Source organism: Falco rusticolus, chromosome 12 (assembly GCF_015220075.1).
Source record: "Falco rusticolus isolate bFalRus1 chromosome 12, bFalRus1.pri, whole genome shotgun sequence".
NCBI classification, from domain to species: Eukaryota; Metazoa; Chordata; class Aves; order Falconiformes; family Falconidae; genus Falco; species Falco rusticolus.
Genome location: NC_051198.1, coordinates 4,296,132 through 4,318,530, shown reverse-complemented (window position 1 = coordinate 4,318,530; position 22,399 = coordinate 4,296,132). Strand labels below are relative to the sequence as shown.

The 22,399-nt window shown below is 39.6% G+C and overlaps 1 protein-coding gene across 3 annotated transcripts in view; it reads left to right on the top strand.

Annotated features, from left to right (window-relative positions):
* The window catches only part of PUS10 (pseudouridine synthase 10), a 36,688-nt gene that overhangs the window by 253 nt on the left and 14,036 nt on the right, over nt 1-22,399 (top strand). For 2 of the 3 annotated variants that reach the window (XR_005106922.1, XM_037405048.1), the window contains exons 2-9: nt 1,734-1,870; nt 4,013-4,279; nt 5,888-5,974; nt 12,462-12,496; nt 14,803-14,914; nt 16,616-16,677; nt 19,268-19,313; nt 22,108-22,172. Coding sequence is in view for 2 of the 3 variants with exons in the window: in XM_037405048.1 (XP_037260945.1) it covers nt 1,745-1,870; nt 4,013-4,279; nt 5,888-5,974; nt 12,462-12,496; nt 14,803-14,914; nt 16,616-16,677; nt 19,268-19,313; nt 22,108-22,172 (800 nt within the window). In the remaining variant the exon portion in view is untranslated. Of the gene's footprint in view, nt 1-1,733; nt 1,871-4,012; nt 4,280-5,887; nt 5,975-12,461; nt 12,497-14,101; nt 14,255-14,802; nt 14,915-16,615; nt 16,678-19,267; nt 19,314-22,107; nt 22,173-22,399 lie in introns of those variants that run through there. The other variant, XM_037405049.1, reaches the window with a different exon arrangement.

Sequence of the window (22,399 nt, the reverse complement as noted above, 5' to 3'; positions counted from 1 at the left end):
GTGGGGCCGCCTCCCCACCCCTCGCCGAGCGCTGAGGCGGCGGGCCGGGACCGGGGGCAGGAGCGCTGCGCTGCCCCGGCGCGGCTGGGCCGGCCGGGTCTGGCTTCTGTCGCGATAGTGACCCGACTGTCGTCGCGGGGGCGGGCGGGCAGGGGCTTCGCCGTTCGGGCCTGCCGGGGAGCGCCGTGCGGGGCGGCGGGGGCGGCGTGCCTGCCGGCCTTCGCGCCCGGGAAGCGGGACATTGCGTCTGGAGCGTCTCTCTCTTTTTTTTTTTTTTTTTCCCCCCTCGCTTCAGGCGATGGTAGCATGAAGGCGTTAGGGTGGCAATATTTAAGCCTCACGAAGCTGAATAGAGCTAGCAGTTGCCTAAAAGTATCTTTGTTCGTTTTATGCTTTTTAAAAGCAGGTTTGAAGGTTTCTAGATAGTCCTTGGCTTTTACAGCTTAATGTAAAGAATCCAAATCCAGGAGAAACTGAATTAAGTGAATTAATAACTTTTCCTGTGCTCAGAAGGTTGAGCTCTCTCTGTGCAGGGTGCTCCTGAGGACAGGACACCAGAGGTGTGACAGGTTGTGCTGGCACAGAGGACGCCCATATATCCAGCCTCTACACCGGCTCTTCGATACAGAAACTAGGCACCTGTCAAACATTGCTTACAGGAGCTAAACCCCAAACAAAATCAGGTGGTTCATCTGTTGGTTATTGTGGAGCACCTTGCCAAAGGATGTAGAGGCAAGAGAATTTCAAAGAGACACTGAAGAAGGATTGCAGGAAAGATCTGTTAAGGTTTACCAACAGTTAAACCACACTAGGTCAAAGGAACCCCCCAAACCAGAAATAACTGGAGGAAGGGAGCACACCGTGGCAGAGGCATATGCCCTGCAAACACATATTTTCCTGTGGCACCTGTTTATACTTGCCCTGGGTGACAGCAGAATTGAACCTTTGGCCTGAACAACTGTGGTTATTCTTATGTGCCTCCTAAAGTTTCCTAGATAGCCGGTAAGGTTGAGCATCTCACTGGGAAACTTGCTGAGATTTCTACCCCATTATTAAATTTCAGCCAAAGAAATTAGTCTGTTCTGCAGTTCTGGGCAGAGAGAATGACAGAAAACCAAATTAGCTATAATCTTTTAAGGGAAAAAAACCCCATTATCTCTCCCAAAAACTCCCAAAGGAGTCCTGTATTTGAGATGGGAAAGAACAAATCTTAAAAAATTGAAGGGGCTAACTTCCTTTGCCTTTAGGGCTTTGTATGACGAAAGGGGATGGCATCTGTTGTTTGGGGCTTCCCCCCTGCCCCCCTCCGTGATTTTAATGCATTGATTCTTTAGTTGCTGCAATTTTGGAAGGAATGCCCATTTTACGTTTGGCTTAATATGTCTTAGCTCCACCCTTCGCCATTTAGTAAAGAATTAATGTGTCATGTAATGCACTTTATCAAAGATAAAATTCTGGACAAAAGCTCTGCATATGTTTGTCAGAACTCTTGACTTCAGATTTTTCTAGGAAGTACAGAAGCTTTTCCATGACTCAGTGGTCTTTTGGGGTTGGTCTTCCAATTCTGTTGTGCCTTTGATTTGAGAGAACATTGTATCCTACACTTTCTCTAAAGGACAAAAAAAAAGAATCCAGTGATTCTAAATATGGTGCTGTTAAGTGAGTCCTTTTATTGTTGCGTTGCTGAATTGCGTTTATTCTAAGCTTTTTTTCTTTTCTTTTTTAAACTTCAGCATTATCCAGCATGTCTTCACTAACAGAAAAGGACAGACCAATTGTTCAGCTGTTACTGAACACTGGCACTTGCCCACGATGTATTTTGAGGTTCTGCTGTGTGGGATCACAGATGCTTTATAGACATCCGTACAAGGTTTGTTCTTTGTATTCCCAATTAGAATGTGTGAACATGTGAATGCAGTGCTCTTTACACTACCTTGAAGGTCGTTGTTGTATTCCTGGGCTCTTTGCCTGAGAGGAAAACGCTTTGCAAAATGTGTTATGAAAAATTACTGCTGCTGCACTGTACAATTTTGACAAATTACAAGAATCATAGAATATCACAATCGTTGTGGATTAAATGTTAAGTTTGACTGTGAAAGTTGCTATGTATTCCCTGAAAACACCAGAAAACGTGGCATGTTAGCTTCTGCACAGCATGGCTCTATCACTTTTGAAGCAGAGCAGCTATGACCGTTCCCTCTGTTCTTTTTCCTTTATTGTAATAAGTAGTAAAGTCATTGTGGGCAGTGTAGCTGATGCAGAGGGAGAACCATCTATGTTCCAAACTGGTTTTTTGTCTCATGCTTCCTTTTTCTTTCAGTAGAATTGGTAGAGGGATGTAACTGAAGAATTGTGGAGCACAAGTTAAGGATAAATCTTCCTTTTTCAGTCATTCAAACACAGTGTTATTAGGCATCCTTTTCAGCTGACCTTAATACCAAAATTGAGTGTACTTCAAATTTTTCCTAGCTGTGCACAACCATTCTTGCCTTTGTTCTTGTATTTGATACTCTTCAACTAATTTTGGCCATTTGTTTTTCAACCATACTGGTTCTTTGAGACTCCTTTCATTGTGTAGGCCAAATAAACATCTCCATTTACTTGATCTAACCCCTTGTCTTTATGCTTGCATCTTCTGGTGTTTGTCTTGATTGTTTCGCCTTTGTTCCAGTTTAGTTTCTCCAGAATTCATTTTTAACATCTTTCTTAGAATCGTAGAATGGTTTGGGTTGGAAGGGACCTTAAAGATCAGCTAGTTCCACGGTCAGGGACACCTTCCACTAGACGAGGTTGCTCAAAGCCGCATCCAACCTGGTCTTGAACACTTCCAGGGATGGGGGATCCACAGCTTTTCCAGGCAACCTGTGCCAGTGCCTCGCCACCCTCACAGTGAAGAATTTCTTCCTAATACCTTGTCTAAATCTACCCTTTTTCAACTTAAAGCCTTTCCCCCTTGGCCTATCACTACATGCTGTTGTAAAAAGTCCCTCTCCAGCTTACTTGTAGGCTCCCTGTAGGTGCTGCAAGGCTGCTATAAGGTCTCCCCGGAGCCTTCACTTCTCCAGGCTGAACCACCCCAACTCTCTCAGCCTGTCTTCATAGCAGAGGGGCTCCAGCTCTGATCATCTTTGTGGCCTCCTCTGGACTCGCTCTGACAAGCCCCTGTCCTTATGTTGGCCCCAGAGCTGAACGCAGTACTGCAGGTGGGGTCTCACAGGAGTGGAGCAGAGGGGGAGGATTGCCTCCATTGACCTGTTTCGTCTTTATCCTTTTCCATTTTCTATTAATCATTTGAGAAGTGTTCATTCTGTATGCCATTGTTTATTCTTTTGCACCTCTACCTAATTTTCCTCTGAGTTGCAATACCACAGCAACTGCTGTCCTTGTTACTGAAGACCTTTTAATAAATCTTCATTTCTAAACTATGTTTTGCCTCTATCTCTCATCTGTCCTAAAATTCAGAGACATGCAGGAATTCTTCTGTCTTCTCACCAGCACATCCTTTAATTTTTATGGGCTTCTGTCTTTATATGAAGTTCATCCTCTATGTACTTAATTTCACCCTCACCTGTATCTGCTCTCATTTTCTTCTCATACTGTGCTAGCCAACTCTTCCTAGTCATCTGGGCTAATGGAGTTGGAGGAATTAAATTCTAACATAATCTAAATGAGAAAAAGGCAATAAACATCTGTTCCCATTGAATAGTGATGAGGCCAAAGATAAATGCATTTCTGCAAGTCAGGTCTGTAAAATGTTTTCACTTTTGGATGGTAAAGAAGTCTGTTCAGCAGAATTCGATTTCTCTGGTCAATATTTTGAGAGAAATACAGCTTGAAGCTTTCTAATGGTGTAGATGTCTTTTGGTATAAATTCCAAGTTGTTAATTACATATACTACGGCTAAATTGAAATGATTAGTGCTGCCTTTTACAATTGTGTTTATAAGTGCTTGTTACAGCATTGGAGAAAAGAAGAAGAAACAACAACAGTATGATTCCTCTGTTTATGTTAGGAGTTGATGAAGGATTTAAAAGAATTTCTGAAAAATAATCAAGAGGAAGAAGATACGGATTGTTTTGATGTAGTTGATCCTCCTTGTAAGAGAATCAGACTTGAGCAGACAGAAGAAGGGCCTGATGCTCTGAACCACAACGGAGCTCTCCAGCAGATACCTTTGGTTAATGATGGAAATACCGCAGTGGAGAACCCAGCTGTGAAGGTTTGCAACGTGTGTTTGGGAATTCTTCAGGAGTTCTGCGAGGCCGACTTTGTGAAAAAGGTAAATATCTGTTCTTAGTCTTTCCGTGTACTTTTTCTGGAGGTTGTGTATGTTAGGGCCTACAGGAGAGAGCTAATGATTTTAAACACCATGCAGTTAAACAATTAAGAGAAAGGTACTGGAAAACAAATCGAAACATGTACCTGTTTTGAATATTTGAAGTGTAGGTGGCGCCATTCGACTATTTACTGCTCATTGACACTGTGTGCAAACTTGCCGTGCAGCTGGGAAATGCAACTTGTCCCTGTGACCGTATTTTACCCAGGCCTTGTCATAATGTAACTTTTTGTAAAAAAATAGCAGCGCAGGTGCAACGGAATGACTGCTAGGAGCACATTTTCCTAGGGAAAGGCCTAACAGTCACTTATGTGAAGGGAAAATGAGGAGGCATCAACTGCTGTGCTCTTAAGCTTAACTATATGTTCCTAATACAGCATGATTCTGTACTATTTTTTAGAATATATACAATGTACTATTAGAATATATATACATATATACAACGTACTACTATTTAGAAAGCCACAGAGGAAGAAGAATACTTTGGTGATACAGCAGGTTGTAGGTAATAGAGAATATGTGAGTTAGGAGAGAATATGGGTATAACAAGTATTGCAAACATCACCTCTGAGCAATAAAATTGCTTATGTCACAAACTGAAATATCAGCTAGAAAAATCACTGTTGCATTTGAGATGTTAAACACAGTTTTAATAGAAAATAATTTGGTTTAATAGCGTGAATATATCTAAAAATGGGACTAAACAGAAAGCATAGTATATAGTTTCTGTTGCTGCAGTGTATGATGTTTCTTTTTTGTTTCCGTTGGCAGAGTATATGTATTTTTACACCATCTCCTTCTAAGACTTGTTTCAGAGTTACTCTTCTTGAGTAGGAATGGAAAATCTGACAGCATTTGTTAAGGCATCACAAAAACTGATTATTTTACAAGGAAATTTCCTTATCTGAGATGTTGATTTCACCTTAAAAGCTCAGAATTAGTCTTTTAACATTCACTAAAGTCACTGATGTTTTGGACAGCAATTTCATTTGTGTTTAAGCTTACTTCCAGTAGGGATATCTAACCATCAGCTTTTGCTAGCCTACTTTAAAACATTTGATGGGTGTTTGGGTTCTTACTTTATTTCCAGTGACAAACATGATTTTTTATGATGAGGAATGCTTATGAATTAGTACTACGGATATTTGTTTGTTCCTGTATGATACTGGCATCTTAAAACATGTTTATTGTCACAGAATTGTGTCACTGCCATGAAAAAAAGACACAGTGTCAGCTGTTCGAGTCTTTGGTCATTGTGGTATAATTTGTTGCATTAAGATTTTGGTATACAATTGGTCTTAGCCTTAAAATAGCCAGCTGCTTGTTTTCTATCAATAAGGATTGTTTATGAGTAAGTTCTTTTTTTTAACAGAACAAAAAAGCTTGTATTTCAATAAGTTTCTAGGGATTACTCTGGTTTGTATGTTCAGCATCTATCTGAGTGTGTATTAAAATGGATTTACAGCGATTATGCTGGAATAAAGAATATCCTAAAAGATTATCAACTCAGTTCCATTACTGTGGTTTAATATTAAAATCCTTTTCTTACAGGTGTGCCAAAAAGTTAATTCTGCTGACTACCAGTTCACTAGTTTTGTATTTTCTGTGTCGCTACCCCCACAGCTGTCTGTTAGGGAGGTGAGTGTTTACAGATATTTCTTCATAACTTAAATGCATATTAAATAAAAGAACTGTGGAATATACAAGCTGGAGGTGGTTTGATTTTTAATTGCTATTGTTTAAAAAACCCCCAAAACACAAAAACCACATGCTAGAAGTGAAGTCTGCGCTCCCCTTCCTTGTTGTTATTATTTTGATTAATAAAGTGTCCGAGTAGCTTCGGTTTTCAGTTAGCCCAGGAGTTATTCTACATCTGAAAATCTAAAAGGAGTTTCTTTAAATCCTCGGTGTATTGTTCCCTTTGGTACAGATGCCAGCTTTGCTTTGTGGATCTTCTCGGAGGAGGAACTGCACAGCTGGTGCCTTTCCTGAAATAAATGATAATTGGTAGTGCAGAATACAAATGAAGGAATTTGAAGATGAACTCTTTAACTGTTCAGCATTTTAAATTACATGAAAGTACGCATTTTAATAGTCACCTGTCTTGGGCATTGTTGAAAGTCTAGATTTGTAAAACTGCAGTTTATAGCAGTTGTAAAACTACTGATTTTGATGGCAATTTTAATAAAACTTAAATTGTTTACATTTCAGTCATTTAATTGCAGAGGATAATGATAATGTAGAGAGGAGTGTATAACCCTGGTAATTATTATTTTTTTTTAATCAAGGGAGGATGCTAAGTATAGTATAACTTGATTAATAAAGCAACAATTTTTGCTTAGTTATGAGGTGTTTTACGATGTTCCCCTGCTTTGTGATATAAAGTGATGCAAAAATACTGTTCTAAAGGGCAACATGTAAATCTTTACGATAGATTCCTGCTGTGGTAAGATGTAGTAGAAGCTTCAGTGAACATGGCAGAAAGAAGCGTAGGTGGTCTTGGATTTATGTGTAAACCTGTGGTGATGTCTATTCTCATCCCACACAAATTGATTGTTAAATAATCTATTACAATTTTAGTGTTGATTTGTACTGTTAGTTCTGGCATCTTTGGAAAATGCCAGTGTAATAGCTGCACTGTGCTAACATATATTTTACCTCTAGGTCTTCTTGAACATAAAATTCCTTACTTCCCATCTGAAATTAAATATAGTTGGTGTGTTTGCTTCAGCTGCCACTGTAAAACAATACCAGAACAAACTGCTTTGTGCTTTCTGGCTGGATGCACTGCCTTTATTCCCATTGGTTTTATGTGCATCCAAAAAATGAGATATGCCAAAAAAGCATTTCCAGGTTAGGTATGCATGTGTGCCTATGATGCTCTGTAAAACTCCACATGTAGGTCAAACTTAGTCCGTAAGCTTAGGTGTTTAAAAAAAGAGGAGCCTTGGTATTTTTGGGGTACTATTGATCAGGTCTTTTTCATTTCCAGTCTACCTTCACTAGTCATTGCAGAGGCCTCCCTCTCTCTATTCATTATAGCCTCAATGAGCGAAAAACAAAGTGATGCACAGAATCTTTTGGCTATAGTCCCAACTGCAATTCCCGTGTTAGCAAGTTCTTAATACGTTTCCATTATACATCTTTAGCTTGACAGCTACAGTTTATCTAGCTTAAAAATAACCTCTTTTTTTTTTTTTCCCCCATAGCATAGCTAAATAACGGTGGAAGTGAGGAAAGAAAAATTTGATGCTACTGTTTTTCCTCACCCTCCTTGTGGGTCTTTGCAGAATGCCTCGGTAGAGGGTGTTATTGCATTGCAATTCTAGCTCAGGGATGTTCTGACACTAATCTGAACAAGCAGGGCTAGTGTCTTTACTTTGAGGCAGCCTTGGCTGTAAATGGAAGCAAAAAATTAGTACTATGCTTCAGAGAGTTCCTCTTGCTGATTGAAATGTTGATGATACACTGAGACTGTTTGGATTGGGAAAACTGACTTGGCAAAGGCAGTTGGTAGAAACCCAGATTTATTACTTTAGAATAACTTTGTCTTCTAAGTACAATAAATTGCTAGTTTGTTAAAAGGGATGAGGTCTAATTTTCAACCTGTCCATCTGCTTCATTGAAGGTATCTTGTGCTTATATTCAAGCAAACAAACAATACTACAGTGCTTGGTGTACAAGCAAAGGAATAAAAGTTGTGGTGAGAGTACAGGAATTAATAGGTGGAGTGAGATGAGTGAGTAGGAAGCTCCAAAACCAGATCTATTCTCTTTGGAAACAGTTTCGGTCCATCTGAGAGGAGGTCTGCATTAGGAAGTTCCTGCTGTGTCCCTTCTATTCCACCCCTTTGGTCTTGCCAAATGCTAAGCCAGCTGTTTGGGTAGCTGTGCCCTAACTGGAGAGGTGAAAATGGGTGATGGTGGCGAAAGAACCTCTTTAAAATCATGGGGGTTTATTTACCACCTATCCGTTTATTGCTTTAAAAAATAATTGGTAAAAAACCATTCCTGTTTTGCCGTTACAGAGAAGAAGCAAGTAATATAATAGGTCAGGATATCTCAGATATCTCAAAATGCTTTGTGTTGAAAAGAGGTCTTTTGTTAAATTCTGCTTTTAATTCTTTGAACTGCACTGTACAAAAACATACGTAATTTCATCATAAGAGGACACCCCAAAGACAGCCTCCCTCCCGTTGACCTTTTCTATGACACAAAGGTTTTCTCTGGCTTCTTTTTAACAAAAAAATCAGGAACTGCCTTTTAATGTTACCTTCAACTAATTTAATTATGACAGTTGTCATCCTGCCAAGTCTAAAATGTACGATAGGAGCTGAAGAAGACTGGAACATAAAATTTACATTTGCATAGTATTTGTATCTGTAATGCAAAGAAGCTATCACCTCTTTCCACAAGTAGGATATTTGATTAAAATAAATCATAAACACAGGAGTCCCAAGTTTATGTCAGACAACTATATTAGAATATGAAGTGAGTCATGCCCTTCAGAAGGGTGACTGTTAGCTCTGTAGTCTCAGTTGTGATCCATCATCCTGGTACTTGCTACAAGGACATTGATGCAAATAGCATCTGTAGTCATTACTCCCTGTAGAACTGTGTATACCTCATCATGGAATTCCCCATCTCGAAGCTCTTTTCTAATACAGTGAAAAAAATGCTGTGGCTGAGATTGCACATGGTATTTCAACTGTTGCCACTGTGATCCCTCAGCATTTGAATAATATCCTGCAGCTTGTAATCAATATAGTGCCTAAGCTAGTGTATTTCAGAAATATATTTGCTGTTAAGCATTGCCCTGCAGGCTTGAGCTCTGTAATGAGCATTTTTCATTTTCAAACCACAAACATAAAGTAATTATGAAGTAGAGGGATCTGATCCCCTGCTTCACATACAGCTGGGAGACAGTGGAGGGGTTTGGCTGGCTTGGTGGTTGAATGTGATTTGGAATTTGGGATCTTTTGGCTTCTGTGCTCGCAGTACCCTAATCTATTGTTTCCTCTTAATTGAAGGGGAAAAGTAATTTCTTCAATTCTTTTTCAGTTTTGAAGTCAAGAGAGAGGAAATGAAATTTGACCTGTGGTCTCATTTTAGCATAGCTACTTACATGCAGAAGTTTTCTCTTTTTTGTAATTATACCCCTATGAAATGGGAAAGGAGTGAGATCAGCCACCCAACTGAGTACCAAACCTACATGTGCTTTAGATCAAGTTATATGAGATTTTTTTCTTTAATTGGCATTTGTCAAATGCAGCTTTCTAGACCAGTTTTGTGGTTGTCATATTCTCTAGGTCAGAATTAGGTTCAAGGAATTTCAAGTGGAAACTTTTTATTTATGATTTTGTCTGTGTTATTATGCAAACAAGATTACAGTAGGCTTCATGGTGTTTTGTCTTACTGTCTGCATATGCAGGATAATGAATCACCGTGAATTTGAGCAAACAGTATTCCATGAATACAGTATTTTGTTCAGTAGTTTGCAGTTTTGTGTATCATGTATCTAACAAAGTTTATGTTCTCTCTTCACCATCCCTCTTTCCCCTTAATATTTCTAACACTGGTTTTAAGATTCCCTCATTTTTTTAGATGTACAAAAGGAAGGGTAGTAGGTGGTTTTTTTGATTGAGTTCCTCTATCAACATGTAACAGAGATCTATGATGTGGGTCCTTCTGATATCAATGAAAAGATGATGTGATCCTGGCTCTGCTGCTTTAAGCTTGATGGATGTTTTCAAATCCCTTTTTCAGAATTATTTCCTTACCAATAGACAGTAATTCTTTCGACAGGCACTGTATGAAGAATGAAAGACAGGGAAGGGATTTAAAATTCTGAAGAATTCAAATCAGTGGTGTTCGCTGCTTTTGCAATACTAACTCCTTTGGAAGTTGCATACATATATATAGTTGTATGACAAGCATATGGAGTCACCTTTCTATGATACTTTACTAGTAGTGTGCAGTCCACAGGTTGAAAACTACCAATTTTGGCTTGAAACAACTACAATGAAAAAACCCAAACAACTTGATTTTTGGAATTCATCTTCAGTGAGGATGGTGAGACTAGGTGTCCAGACTGTCTTGACAGCACAGGTCCTATTGCCTAAATGGCATCCTGCCAGTCTGAATGTATTTTGTTGTTGTTTTGAGTAGAGGAAGAACTGAAAATGCTGTTGTTGTTGTTGCTTCATTGTAGGAGGTTGAGGAGAGGTTTTCTCTTCTTATTAATTGTTTTTGCACTGATAGGCATTCTGTTGAAATAGAAACATTGTACAGGTCTTCTGAATACATGCGTCCAACATCACCTTCCCCCCCCCCGCCCCCCAGCACACACACACTTATTTAGACCTAGTAGAAAGGGAATTTGTGGTCAAAGTTAAAATTCTAGTTAACTGCAATGCACTTCAGTTTAGTAAGGTGTGTTTTCATTGTGGTGCAGAGAATGGCAGTCACTCTTGGCCCACACAGAGTCAAAATTTAAATCCTAAAGCACTGAACAGTTACTACACTGAAGTAATAGATCATCTTGTAGAATCAATATATCAGTACAAAGAGAAGTGAGTGAGACTGCAAAGAGATGCACCTCTAAAATATTGGGGTCCCAGAGCAGAGTTTGGGAAAGATACGCTTTTAGAAGCTTTTAGCATAAGCAGTGCTGTTTGGAAGTCTTCAGTTTCTTCATAATTTTTAAATTTGTTCAAGTCTGTTATTGTTGCACTGATTCAACAGACTGTTGTTGCTTGGGGCTTACATTTGTATTATTCTGCCTTTCATACCACTGGTAATTTTAATTCTGCTTTTGACCTTTCATATAACCATTGTTGATTCTTACACTGCTGAGTTTCATTTGTTGGCTGGGACACCTGCGTGATGGTTCATGGTCATCCTCCCTGGGCAGTGTCACGTCTAAGGGATCTGCTACATCATGTTTATTTACACATGTAAGGCTGCTAGAGGACAGGAGTAGAGTTTGAAGAGTTGTTGACAATGCACAAATTAGGGAGAATCAAGCTAGAGCAGGTTGTCCAGAGAGGTGGTGCAGTCTCCGTTACCGGACATTTTTGAGAACTCATTGCACAGAGTCCTGAGGAACCTTGTCCGATTTCATAGCCGATCCTGCTATAAGCACAAGGTTGGACAGAGACCTCCTGAGCTTCCTGAGTTATCCTATGGTCACATGAATAAAGTGAATATTACCTCTTGGAAACTCCGCTCAAAGAAGTGCATCAGGAGCCGAAGAAGGTGGTATTCACAGAGAATCTGCACAAAGCAACAGAAGGGCAACTGGGAAATAAAAAAGGAGAATTCGAGGCTGAATCTGCCCATCTGATTCTTATCTCAGATCACACCTTGCAGCCACTCCTACATATGCTATGTGATCAATAATTGCTAATGAACTCAAGCGTTTGTACTAAAAGCTCCCTCTGATTTCTGGAATTATTCCTTCTGTTCCTCAGCTTTCTCATGTTCAGCCTATGTCTCCTAAACTAAGGGGTATGCTTTAAATAAGGGGGCAGTCCTCAGGGAAAGGGTTTGTGATTCCGTAAGACCAAGTATGTCTTTTATTTTGTGTTTTTTAAAAAGGATAACTGGATTAATGGAATTTTATGTTTTGTTTTAATTTACATGTCAAATCAGTTTTCATATACCATCCCTCCTTTTTCCCTTTCTTTCCTTTTTCCCTCTCTTTTCCTTTTTCGTCTTTCTTTTCCTTTTTCCTTTTTGTCTTTCTTTTCCTTTCTTTTTTAATTTTTCTGGTAGATAACTGTTAGTTGCACTTGACTTAGTCTTTTTTCTAGTTGTAGAGTTAATAGCAAGTTTCGATGTGTGTTTAATGCAGCCTGATTTTTTTTTTTTTAGTCAGATAGGATTTGAGGTGAATTGCAAAGTGATGTCTTACAAATAAAAACAAGCTCCAATTCTATCTTTCCACTTATAAAGCAAAAACTAAATTTAAATCCTAATATTTCCTTTTTTCCCTGAGTTTATAAAACATTTTTCCTTGTGCTAAGTCTCTCAGATTGTTGGGAGTTTTTAGCCTGAATTTCACTTGCCTTTTTCTTTTTTTTTTTTCCCCTCTCTTCTTCCTGGGCATGGCTGGTGACCTATAGCGTGCTGCTTGGCTGCTGGTAAAACAGGAAATGAGGTGAGTAATTTCTTTTGGCAACTCTCATACCACTTCTATTAGAGAGTTCTCCAGATTTAGAGAAAGGAGAGATACTCTTACTGTAACTTTTTTCCAACATAGTAGAAATGAGAAACCACGTAATGCAGTGGACCTGCTGAGACACATACGTTAAGAGAAACTTTTAGCCAAGCAATTAATGCTATATTTTCAAGGTCAGGACAGTTGGTTTCATATAAAGGTACTTCTGCTAACAGTTGTAGAAGATATAGACTCACTTCTATGTCCTTGGCGAAGATTTTAACTTACTTTGTACCTTCAAAACTAATCATAAGGTAATCCAGAACTGGGATGTGCTGTCATTTTATTTGTTGGGGTTTTTAAAATTATCTTTTATTGTCCATAATTTTTGTGGTCTGTTTGTCTCTCTTATATGGACACCGTTTGTCTATATAAATGTTGAGCAGACGAGAAACTGATTATATAGTCTTATCCAGTTTCCCAGTTTACTTGATGCTTATGTAGGATAAGATGGCAGCTGGTTTTTGTGTGGTTTTTTGTTTCTTTGGGTTTTTACCTGGTTTGACCTTAATTGGGGTTTCTTATATCTTTTGCCTCATAGTGTGATTATAGCTAGGACATGGTGTTTCAGCTCGGAGTGCAGGCTGTCTGTCCAACTGTACAGCTTTGAGTTAACTTAGTGGTCCTGAGAGATGCCACAATGCCATCTGTGAGCTAGAATCTTCTCATACATGGAAAACGTAATGAAGTACAGACCTCTTCATTTTGCCACCGTATCAGATTTAGCTTACATCAATAGTGACTGAAAATTGTTAGTCAGGTAACGGTGAAAAGTCAGCAGCGTAGCAAGAAAGATATTAGTGCTGTGGGTACAAGTTAGTTTTGACTCTTCTGGTTTTTATCCCTCCGTGTTTTGAAATCAGCTTACATGCTTGAGTCTTTGTCTGCTCTAGGATGCCTCCCACCCCTGGCCAAATGCAAACATATTAGAGACATTCTGAATGGAAGAATTGTCTTCGTGCTCAGGAGGAAAGAAATCCACTTGTCTCAGGGTTAGTTGCGGATACTGAAATAGTCTTTGGTGGAAGCCGTCTTGGCTGAAAGTACCATTTCAAGATACTCATAGAAAGCTAGACTAAATAATGATGAATCACTTCCTACTTTGAGACTAATTTTAAAGTAATTGTTTCATTAACTTGCTTGAGAGAGAATGAGGCACTGTAGGGCAAATACTGTCCACAGAGCCTACCATTGGTGCCATTTGTATAGGAGGACGTGCGCTTTGCTCTGTGAGTTTGCAGCAAGTGGTTTGAAATCATATGCTGGCACCCTTCACAGGCATCTGCTCCTTTTAACTTCTCTCCACAGGCAATGACACAGGAGTCAAGGCCTTGCCTTGTACCTACAGAGGTAGCTGAGCCTGTCCCAACAAGATCAATTGAGATTGTCATCTCAGCTTTTCTGTCTGGGAATTTGTGCCCACTGGAGTTTACACCCTCCTTTAGTGAAGGACTAGAACGCCCTTTTAACAATAAAAATAAGTCTAACAAGATATTTTTTGCATATTTTTTTTAAACAAAGGGCAAAACAAGGTATCACTTAGTGTGGAAGCTGTCCAGGAGGCTCCTTGGCAAGTAGTACAGGTGCTGCCCTGCAGGATCCAGATGCTCAGTTTACTTAAGCTGAACTAGATGTGGCTTTACTATCAGAAGGATCTTGCCTTCATCTGCACATACCTTCTGTCTTTCTTATGTTAACGTAAGTGCTTATTTGACTGGGACAGCTGATAGCTCACCGAGCAGGCTGAAAAACAAAACCTTTAAAACCTTTTTTGGTGGATTAGCATTTGCTTTAAATGGGATCAGTGGGCTGGTATTACTTACCATGCTGTGTAGTGTCAGCGTGCAGGTGCTGGCAGGAATGCACAGTCAGAGGCAGGGAGGAGGCAACCTTGTCCTTCCTGTGCTTGAGCAGACTGTAGCTTAAGTAGCTACACCTTTAGCTACTCCCTGCCAAACTATGGATTTAATGGGAAGCATCTTACTTGGAATCCTGGTCTGGCCTTAACGTTTCCACAACACTTTGTTTATTAATTCAGTACAAAGAGATAGTGCCGTTATAGAGGTCTTGGAACAGCCTTTCATTCTTTCATGCCATGGTCTATATGCTTAGTACTTTTGTATTTTTTTATTTCTGCATTTCTTGTTTACCTGGTGCTAGTTACTTCAGTTTGTCTTGCAATATTATATGTCATGTATCTGTCTTTGACAGACCCTTGTGCAAGTTATTATTTCTTTGTGATTCAGAAATCTGGGCCTTTCCTTGGCAAAGGATGACATTGTTCAACTGAAAGAAGCTTATAAGTGGATTATTCATCCCCAGTTGTCAGAAGAGTTGGGTGTTCCTGCTGATGGAAAGGTGTTGTATAAATAAGAAAACACTTTTTTTCCTCTCTTCTTTTTTTTTATATATGTGTTTGTGTGTGTGTATATATTTATATACTTATATATATATATATGAACAGGAGGGCGGGGAAAGATACTTTTTCCCCTTCATTAACAGACAAACCAGTTGCACTGCTCTTACACTCGCTGTAGGGGGAAGCAGGGGGGAAATTCTTTTAACCAGAGATCTCCCAGTCTCAATACTGAGGGGTCCAATCTTCATTTTTGTATATGTAGATCATCGCATCTTCTGAAACCGTCGTAGTCTTTTGCTAAATCTCTTGCTCTTGGGCTGCCATCCTCCTTTGATCAATGAGGCTTTTTCAGTTTTCTCATTTTCCAGGATCTCAGTTTTCCAGAGGCTAAGGAATGCTCACACATTCCTTCTTTGCCCTCCTATTAACTGCCAACGCTGTTACTGCTCTCTGAGATAAATTGTTCATGTTGTTAGCATGTTAAATTCTATCGATAAAATATATTTCAGGAACATACTGAAAGAGGAAATACCGGTTCTTGTTCACTTTAATGAATGATAGAGATAGGCATGTTGGAACCCGCAATACCTCTAAGTAGGCATTAGAAATGTTTTTTCAAACCCTTTTTCCAACTTTGAGATTCTGACTAACATTCTTAAAATGTTTCCGAAATGCATTGACTGAATGTGACGTTCAGATATTGCCAGACAAATTCAGAAACACCGTCATCGTGAATGTAAAATTTCTGCAAACATGGCTCAAATTCCTGCTGAGGACAAGGCAGTCTGCAGTTTTTACTTGTCATCAGCCATAGGACTGACCCTAGGACTAGAGTCGCTTAGCCTTTATGTTGATTTTTCAACTTCCATAATAATTACAGATTGTCTTTTCCCAGGAGTGCAAATTGAAAGCATCCCTTTTGTGTTAGCGAAGAAAGAAACACTGGGTTACCCAGAAGATGATCCAAGTAGAAACAAACTTCTTGCATACAAAGTTAGCAAAAGCTCTACAACACTTAGGCACTGAGCCACTCCAGACATCATTGTACTATAAAAGTTACTTGTCTAGTGCTCTTTATCTACAAGGCACTTGAATATTAGCCAATCTTTTCAATAGCCCTCTTGAGGTATTCTGGTATCTGAATAACAGAAGTAATGAGTGTTGTTTGCCCAAGGCCAAGGAGGGAATTGAGGGTAGAACTGAGATTACACTAGAGTTTCTGGTCTAGCTGTCAGTCTACTAGGACATGTTGCCTTTCTTTGCCCCAAGGCCATCCAGTCATTGCAAACGAAGCCCCTGACAAAATTTTACAGTGGTGACTATTACAGGGTTTTTATCTTTATTCCACGCTATGCACTGCTCTCCCAGAAGGTTTGTGAAGTTTGGTGACCGTAATAGGCTTTGAGCGTACACTGTCTGACTCAGTTCCCCCTGTGCGAAATGGGGCCGCTATCTATGATGTGTAGGTCACTCATGTGTTTGAAGTGCTCTCAGATAGTCTTCGGTTACTTCAGAAATGCAAATGCTATTATGGCACATTTTGATGTTTTTAGGTGATGTTGTAGAGTAAATGGGTTTCTTTCTCTTTTGTCTACCTCTTGACTGTTTTCCTAATGCTACAATAAGGGTGCTTGAGAATATCCTCCCTGTTCCTTTAAAAAACCTATTACCTCCTTTTTTTTTTTTTATTTTTGATTTAGAGTTTGTTTGAAGTTAGCGTGGTCTTTGCTCACCCAGAAACAGACGAGGAGTGCCATTTCCTGTAAGTTTTTATATAAATAACAAAAGATCTTATCTAAATATTGTGCAACATTGTTGGTTTGGATTTGCTACAGATGAGAATATGCAGTGTTTATAAACTAGAATGGGGCCTGCATCTAAACTTCCTCGTATTCAGTTACAGTTGTGGAGCTTAAAGTTACACCATCTCTAGTTCCATGCTTTAAAGCCAATGAACAAAGTCATCCAGAATTTTGATTTGAACTGGAAGGAGAACATTCAGATAAATTGTTCAATTTCAGCCCTTTTCAAAGTCACTACCCTCTTCAATATAGCCGTATCATTTAAAAAATAGATTAAAACCAGGTAGTTGCAGGTGAGGGAATCGTTTTGAGGTCGTGCCTAGGTTTTCCTGTTCTTATAGGAAACATGGATGGGAGGGAAGGCTTTGAAGTGCATTAATCCAACTTAGCTGGTTGATTAAAATAAGCAGAAGTTCCCTGGCTACCACATGTCGTTTTTGGCCTAGCCCAGTAGGGCATTTGCTATACAAACAGAAGCAAAATATTTCTGTGAATTTTGCTGCCATTTAATCTGATTTCTCAAAATCTAGCTGTAGTATATTCTGGATAATTAGGTTCACTCTTCCTGTTTGCTGATGCTTCCTGGAAAACTTAAGTTTCAGTCAGTTTCATCAGTTGTGCCCCTACTGCAAGTTAAATCTTAGCATAGAAGGAGGCTCAGCATAGTCTTCTGTCTTGCATAGTGAATTCGTCTCTTGAAACTAGAGATTGCCTTTGCAGCCTTTATATATTTCCCTGATTTGACCCCCTCTAGCAATTTGTGATCTGTGTTTGAACCTTTTCGGTTTTCAACAACTGCATCTTCTGTTTGGCTTGGGGGGGGGGGGGGCGGGGGGGATGAGGGAGTGACCATGCTTGGTGACAAAGCAGGTATCGGGGAGAATGGATTACCAGTGTTTGCTGAACAGCTTCCCTTTCCAGCTTCTTCAAGACTGGGCAAAACAGGGAGAAAGTAGTAAGGCCAAACTACGATTCTGTATAACAGTACCTGCAATTCTGTACAAACTCAAGTGTCTCTGGATCCTGCACCCTTTTGTTCTTATTTATTTAATGTTACTTGATCAATTCTTGTTTTCTGCAGTGCTTTTCCTTCCTCTGAAACCTCTCGGCTCTTATTTTCAGCTCATCCTTCCATCCTTTTTGTGACATTTCAAAAATATTGATGTCGAGCATGTTATGGTGCCAATGTTAGCGCTCCAAGCAGAATAGTTAGAGGTGAAAGCTGTAAAGAAGTTCCATTCCACGTTCCAACTACTCAGGTTTATTCCATGTGGCCTGACAATATCCTTTTACTTGCCTTCTCTTTGTGGCATACTTAAACAGCAATTAAGGTTTTAGACATTTTTCTGAAGTAACAGCGTATTACCTAATTTAATTACATAGTAGTTTGTCAGGCGTCAAGGCATTCTGCATATGTGAATGGCTGGCTCTGGGCATATTCTGAGGCAATGGTTTGGTTTCAATGTAAATATGGTAAGTTTGGCAATTGTCACAGCTTTAGTAATGACAGTCATGCTCTTTGTGGAAACAAAGTAGGACCATGCGTCAACCTGGAGAAGTCCTCCAGGTATGTTTTGGGGTGGGATTTCCAGGTATGGCGTCTGCAATTTCTCATCTTTCAAGCTGTTTTTACTCAATTATGTGTAGGCAAGTGTGCTAAAATGACTCTTCGTTTGGCCTGGAAGATTGAATTGGCTTTTGTTAGTTTATATTTGGAGATTTATGTTTAAAGGTATGGTGGTACTGAAATTCCAGAAGAGGGAATTTGCGATGCTTTGTGTCACAAACTGGCCATGCAAGTTGCTTGTATAGAAACAGCAAGAGATCAGACCTGCTTCCTTATAGTCTGAAATAGTCACAGAGGTGTTGAAAAGCATCAGCAAGAAATGATAAATAGTCTTGCAGGCTAGAAATCATCTTTAACTGCATACATAGAAATCCACTAATAGGAACAGCGACTTCCTCTACAGTACTCAGAAAAAGTATTTCACTGACTTGGCTTTCACTTTCATGAAACAACCAATAGTTTCCTTTTGAAGAGGCAGAGCGCAAATGGTATTGAACACCCGGGGTGACTTTTCCTGTAGTAAATTGAATTTTCCTATCCAGAAGCAGCAATTTGAATCTCTAGTTTGTAGTATGCATTGTCTAAGAACAGCAAGTGCAGATTTCGGGATGTCAGCAAGTCTTGCACAGAACTTCAACATAAATCATGACCTTTATTGAGAAAGATTGGAAAGGACTGAAAGCTAAACTTCTCGTGCGCTTTTCCATCCTATCTCAAAGCTGAGACACATTTGTGTTGGCCAGACCAAAAGAGGCTTACACAGCTTTGTCCATATTTTTTCTCTAGATCAAGCAACGCACGCCTTCTGCCATTTGTGGTTTAGGATAAAGTTAATTTTAAACTCTGCTCTGTGCTAGGTTGTGGAAGTGAGATACTGGACATATTGATAGAAAGTCCATGTACATGCTATGCTTCTAAGTCTGTCTGCCTGTTTGTTTAATTTTTCTGAAAGAGTATCAGCTAATTTTCATTTCTGTGTTTAGAGCCACAGCTTGTCCTGAGTGTTTCAAACGAGCGAAGAACAAACAGGTAGGACCTCATCATTGTTGTATTTCTTTTCTGGCATTCAGATTTTCACAGCAGTAGCTACAACAAAGAACTTATCTGGGTATTCAGTCAGTGTTTAATGTCTGGTTTTCCTTCATGAAAAATCTCTCTAGTTTTCAATTGTCTGAAAATAAAGTTGTCTCCTTTATTCACTTAACATTTCTTTGCTTAGGAATACTAAGAGCTTGGTGCTTTTCTTTAGGTCATTCATTTTCCAGACTGTCTAAAGGCCATAATTTTAGGAATGTTCTCTGTAAATACCTCCCTTAAGATCTAGGAATTTGATTGTCATGCATTAAAAGGAGCATAAAGGATGATCCTCAAGCTCTCCATGGGTGAAACAGTTCAGATAAGTCACATTGTGAAGATGAGACTCCGCAGCCAAAAGAGAAATGATCACACTGCAGTTTTCATGTTCTCTGATCTGAATGAAAGACACAATACGTGCAGGATGGTTTTATCCTGTCTACCTCTGGAGGAGGGGAGGAAAAAAAAGGGACCTTGCTACTTGTTGCAGACCCTGAGCACGCACACAATCATTGATGGAAAAGAGGACATGTAAGAATAAAAAAACAGTCGGAGAGAAACTGATATAAGTAGGACAGTTGATGTGATCAGAGGGAGAACAAGTAACTTCTATCAGAAGCCTATGCAAGGCATTTTATTCTTTCTGGTGAAGTGTCTACCGACATTTGGCAGAGGCAGTCTGACCCAGAAATTCTGCCTACTCTACTCCACCTGACCAATAAATGCAAGTCTTTTTTTAGAAGAATTGCATTGTTATAACTCACTGCTTGCTGCATTGCTTTCCTTTAAAAGGGGGGAAATCCCACATAAGGAGCTAAACCAGCAGGGTCTGGCTGTTAAAACCACACAGGTAACAAGATGTAGGGGAATCTAAAGGAAAGAATACCGGCTCTGAAGAGCTGTCAGAGGTTTATCCTTACAAAGAAGCTGTGCTTGAAGCTAGCTTCAAGGGCTGTGTTAATCAGAGAAGTATTATAAAAACTGGGTTCTGAGTGAAAATTTCTGTCATCTGCTGTAGATAGTTATTTAAACCTGCTGCTAGTTTAAGGGATTTCCAGTTCATCTGTTCTAAGAGGAAGGGAAGCACTATTATCTCTAATTTATGCTAAGAAGGAGAAAGAGCAGCTTTCCTGAAGGCAGCCAGGAACTGTGTGTTAGAGCAAAGACTTGAATTGTCCCAAACAACAATCCAGTATTTTTCAGGTTTTTTTCCAAAGCCTCAATCCACTTTGCCAAAAAGACATCATTAAATTGGAAATTCGGCAGATGGCCATCGAGACAGTCAGGGTGCTGGAGCACAGGCCCTAGGAGGAGGGGCTGGGGAACCTGGACTTCTTCAGCTTGGAGAAGAGGTGGCTTTCAGGAGGGCTGAAGTGCTTTTCCCCCTGGTACCAAGGTTTTTCAGAACAGAGAGCCAGGCTGTTAATCACAGGGCACGGTGAAAGGATGAGAGACAGCGGAAATAAGTTGAAATGAGAGGTTCGGTGTAGATATAAGAAAAAACTTTTTACCATGAGACAGTTGGACAGTGGAGCAGGCTATGAAGGGAGGGTGTGCAAGCTCCATCCATGGAAGATTTCAAGACCTGACTGGGTAAAACCCTGGGTAATACGGTTTGATCTCATAACTGACCATGCTTAGATTAGCATGTTCATTTAGAGACCTACTCTCCTTAGCCTTCCTAAAGTAGGATTCCACCTCACATGTTACAGTTGCTTCTCCTGTTCCAGGAACCTAAATTCCATGTTTTCTACCTTAACCTCACTTGATTTATCGACAGCAGCACCTGTCTGCATAGAGGATGGTAGTCATGGCTCCTGCCACTACTGTATTATTATTACTACTTCTACTGTCGGTTCACCCTTGTGAATTGATGCAGCTTGGGAGTCTGAAGTTGCTTGCCTTCCACAGTTTTGGAGCTGCCAAGCCCTACCGTTCAGAGCCCTTACTTCTGAGTATGAATGAACCTTTGAACTTTATAAACAGATACCTACTCAACAGTCTTACTTTCAGAAGAGCTGCCTGCCTGCTGTCGCTGAGATGAAAGCTGGGGCTTGGGCATACTTAACTCTTGAAAATGGGGAGGCTAGCTTAGGTTTCTGTTCATGGGCTTAGGATTCTGGTTTTATTCTATTTTGCAATTTGTACCTGAGCTCCCAAGCACTACTTTTTTGGTTCTTACTTTTGCACGCTTTTGTATATAATCTGAAATAAGACGATATCCCAAAGATACGCTTAGCATTTCTTTCAGCTAACCAAAGGGCAGGCTTAGCAATCGAATATTCTAGGGAGTTCGAGTAGGTTTATTTGGAAGCGTGACAGTAACTTTAGACCTGCTCAAAATCAGTGGTGCTTGGGGTTTTTTTGTGCGAACGGAGTGAGGGAATGTACACTACTGTTTGTACATGTATTCTAGAAACAAAGGGGAAAATCTTAGTTCTACAGCTAAATAACTGCTGTGTTCCAATCTGTCAACTGTATTAGTTGGAATGCTTTCATGTTGTGCCTAAAATTACTTGAATAGGTTTTGGCAAAATTACCTGTTGCTCTTGGTTGCCCTATTAAGGTTAAGATCACTGAATTCTTGCTGATACAGAGTTGCTTTTAGAAAACACAAAACACAAGTGAAAAAACCTATTGTGAGAAGCATATAGTGTGTATGGTTTAGGGTGGGGTTTTTTCCTTCCTTAGGCATATCCTTTCTTAGCTTCTCTTAGTTCTTGACTCATTTTTTCATTTCACTGTGCAGTCTGTTTTCACTAGAATGGCAGTTATAAAAGCCCTAGAGAAGATAAAAGAAGATGATTTTCTCAAGTAAGTATGTACTGAAACTAGTTCTTAGTATTGTGCTTTTGTATAGAATTAGGATGGGGAGGAAAATACTAGATGGGTAAGTAGTGGTAAGATGTCTATAAAAGAACTTTTAATTGTTTAAATTCTGCTAGTTTATTGGTTAAAATGTGGTTTCTGTTCTTCTGGTAATAGAATGTCATTCTAGATCTTTTAATTAAGGAGTAATCTTTAAATGCTTGATTCACAGA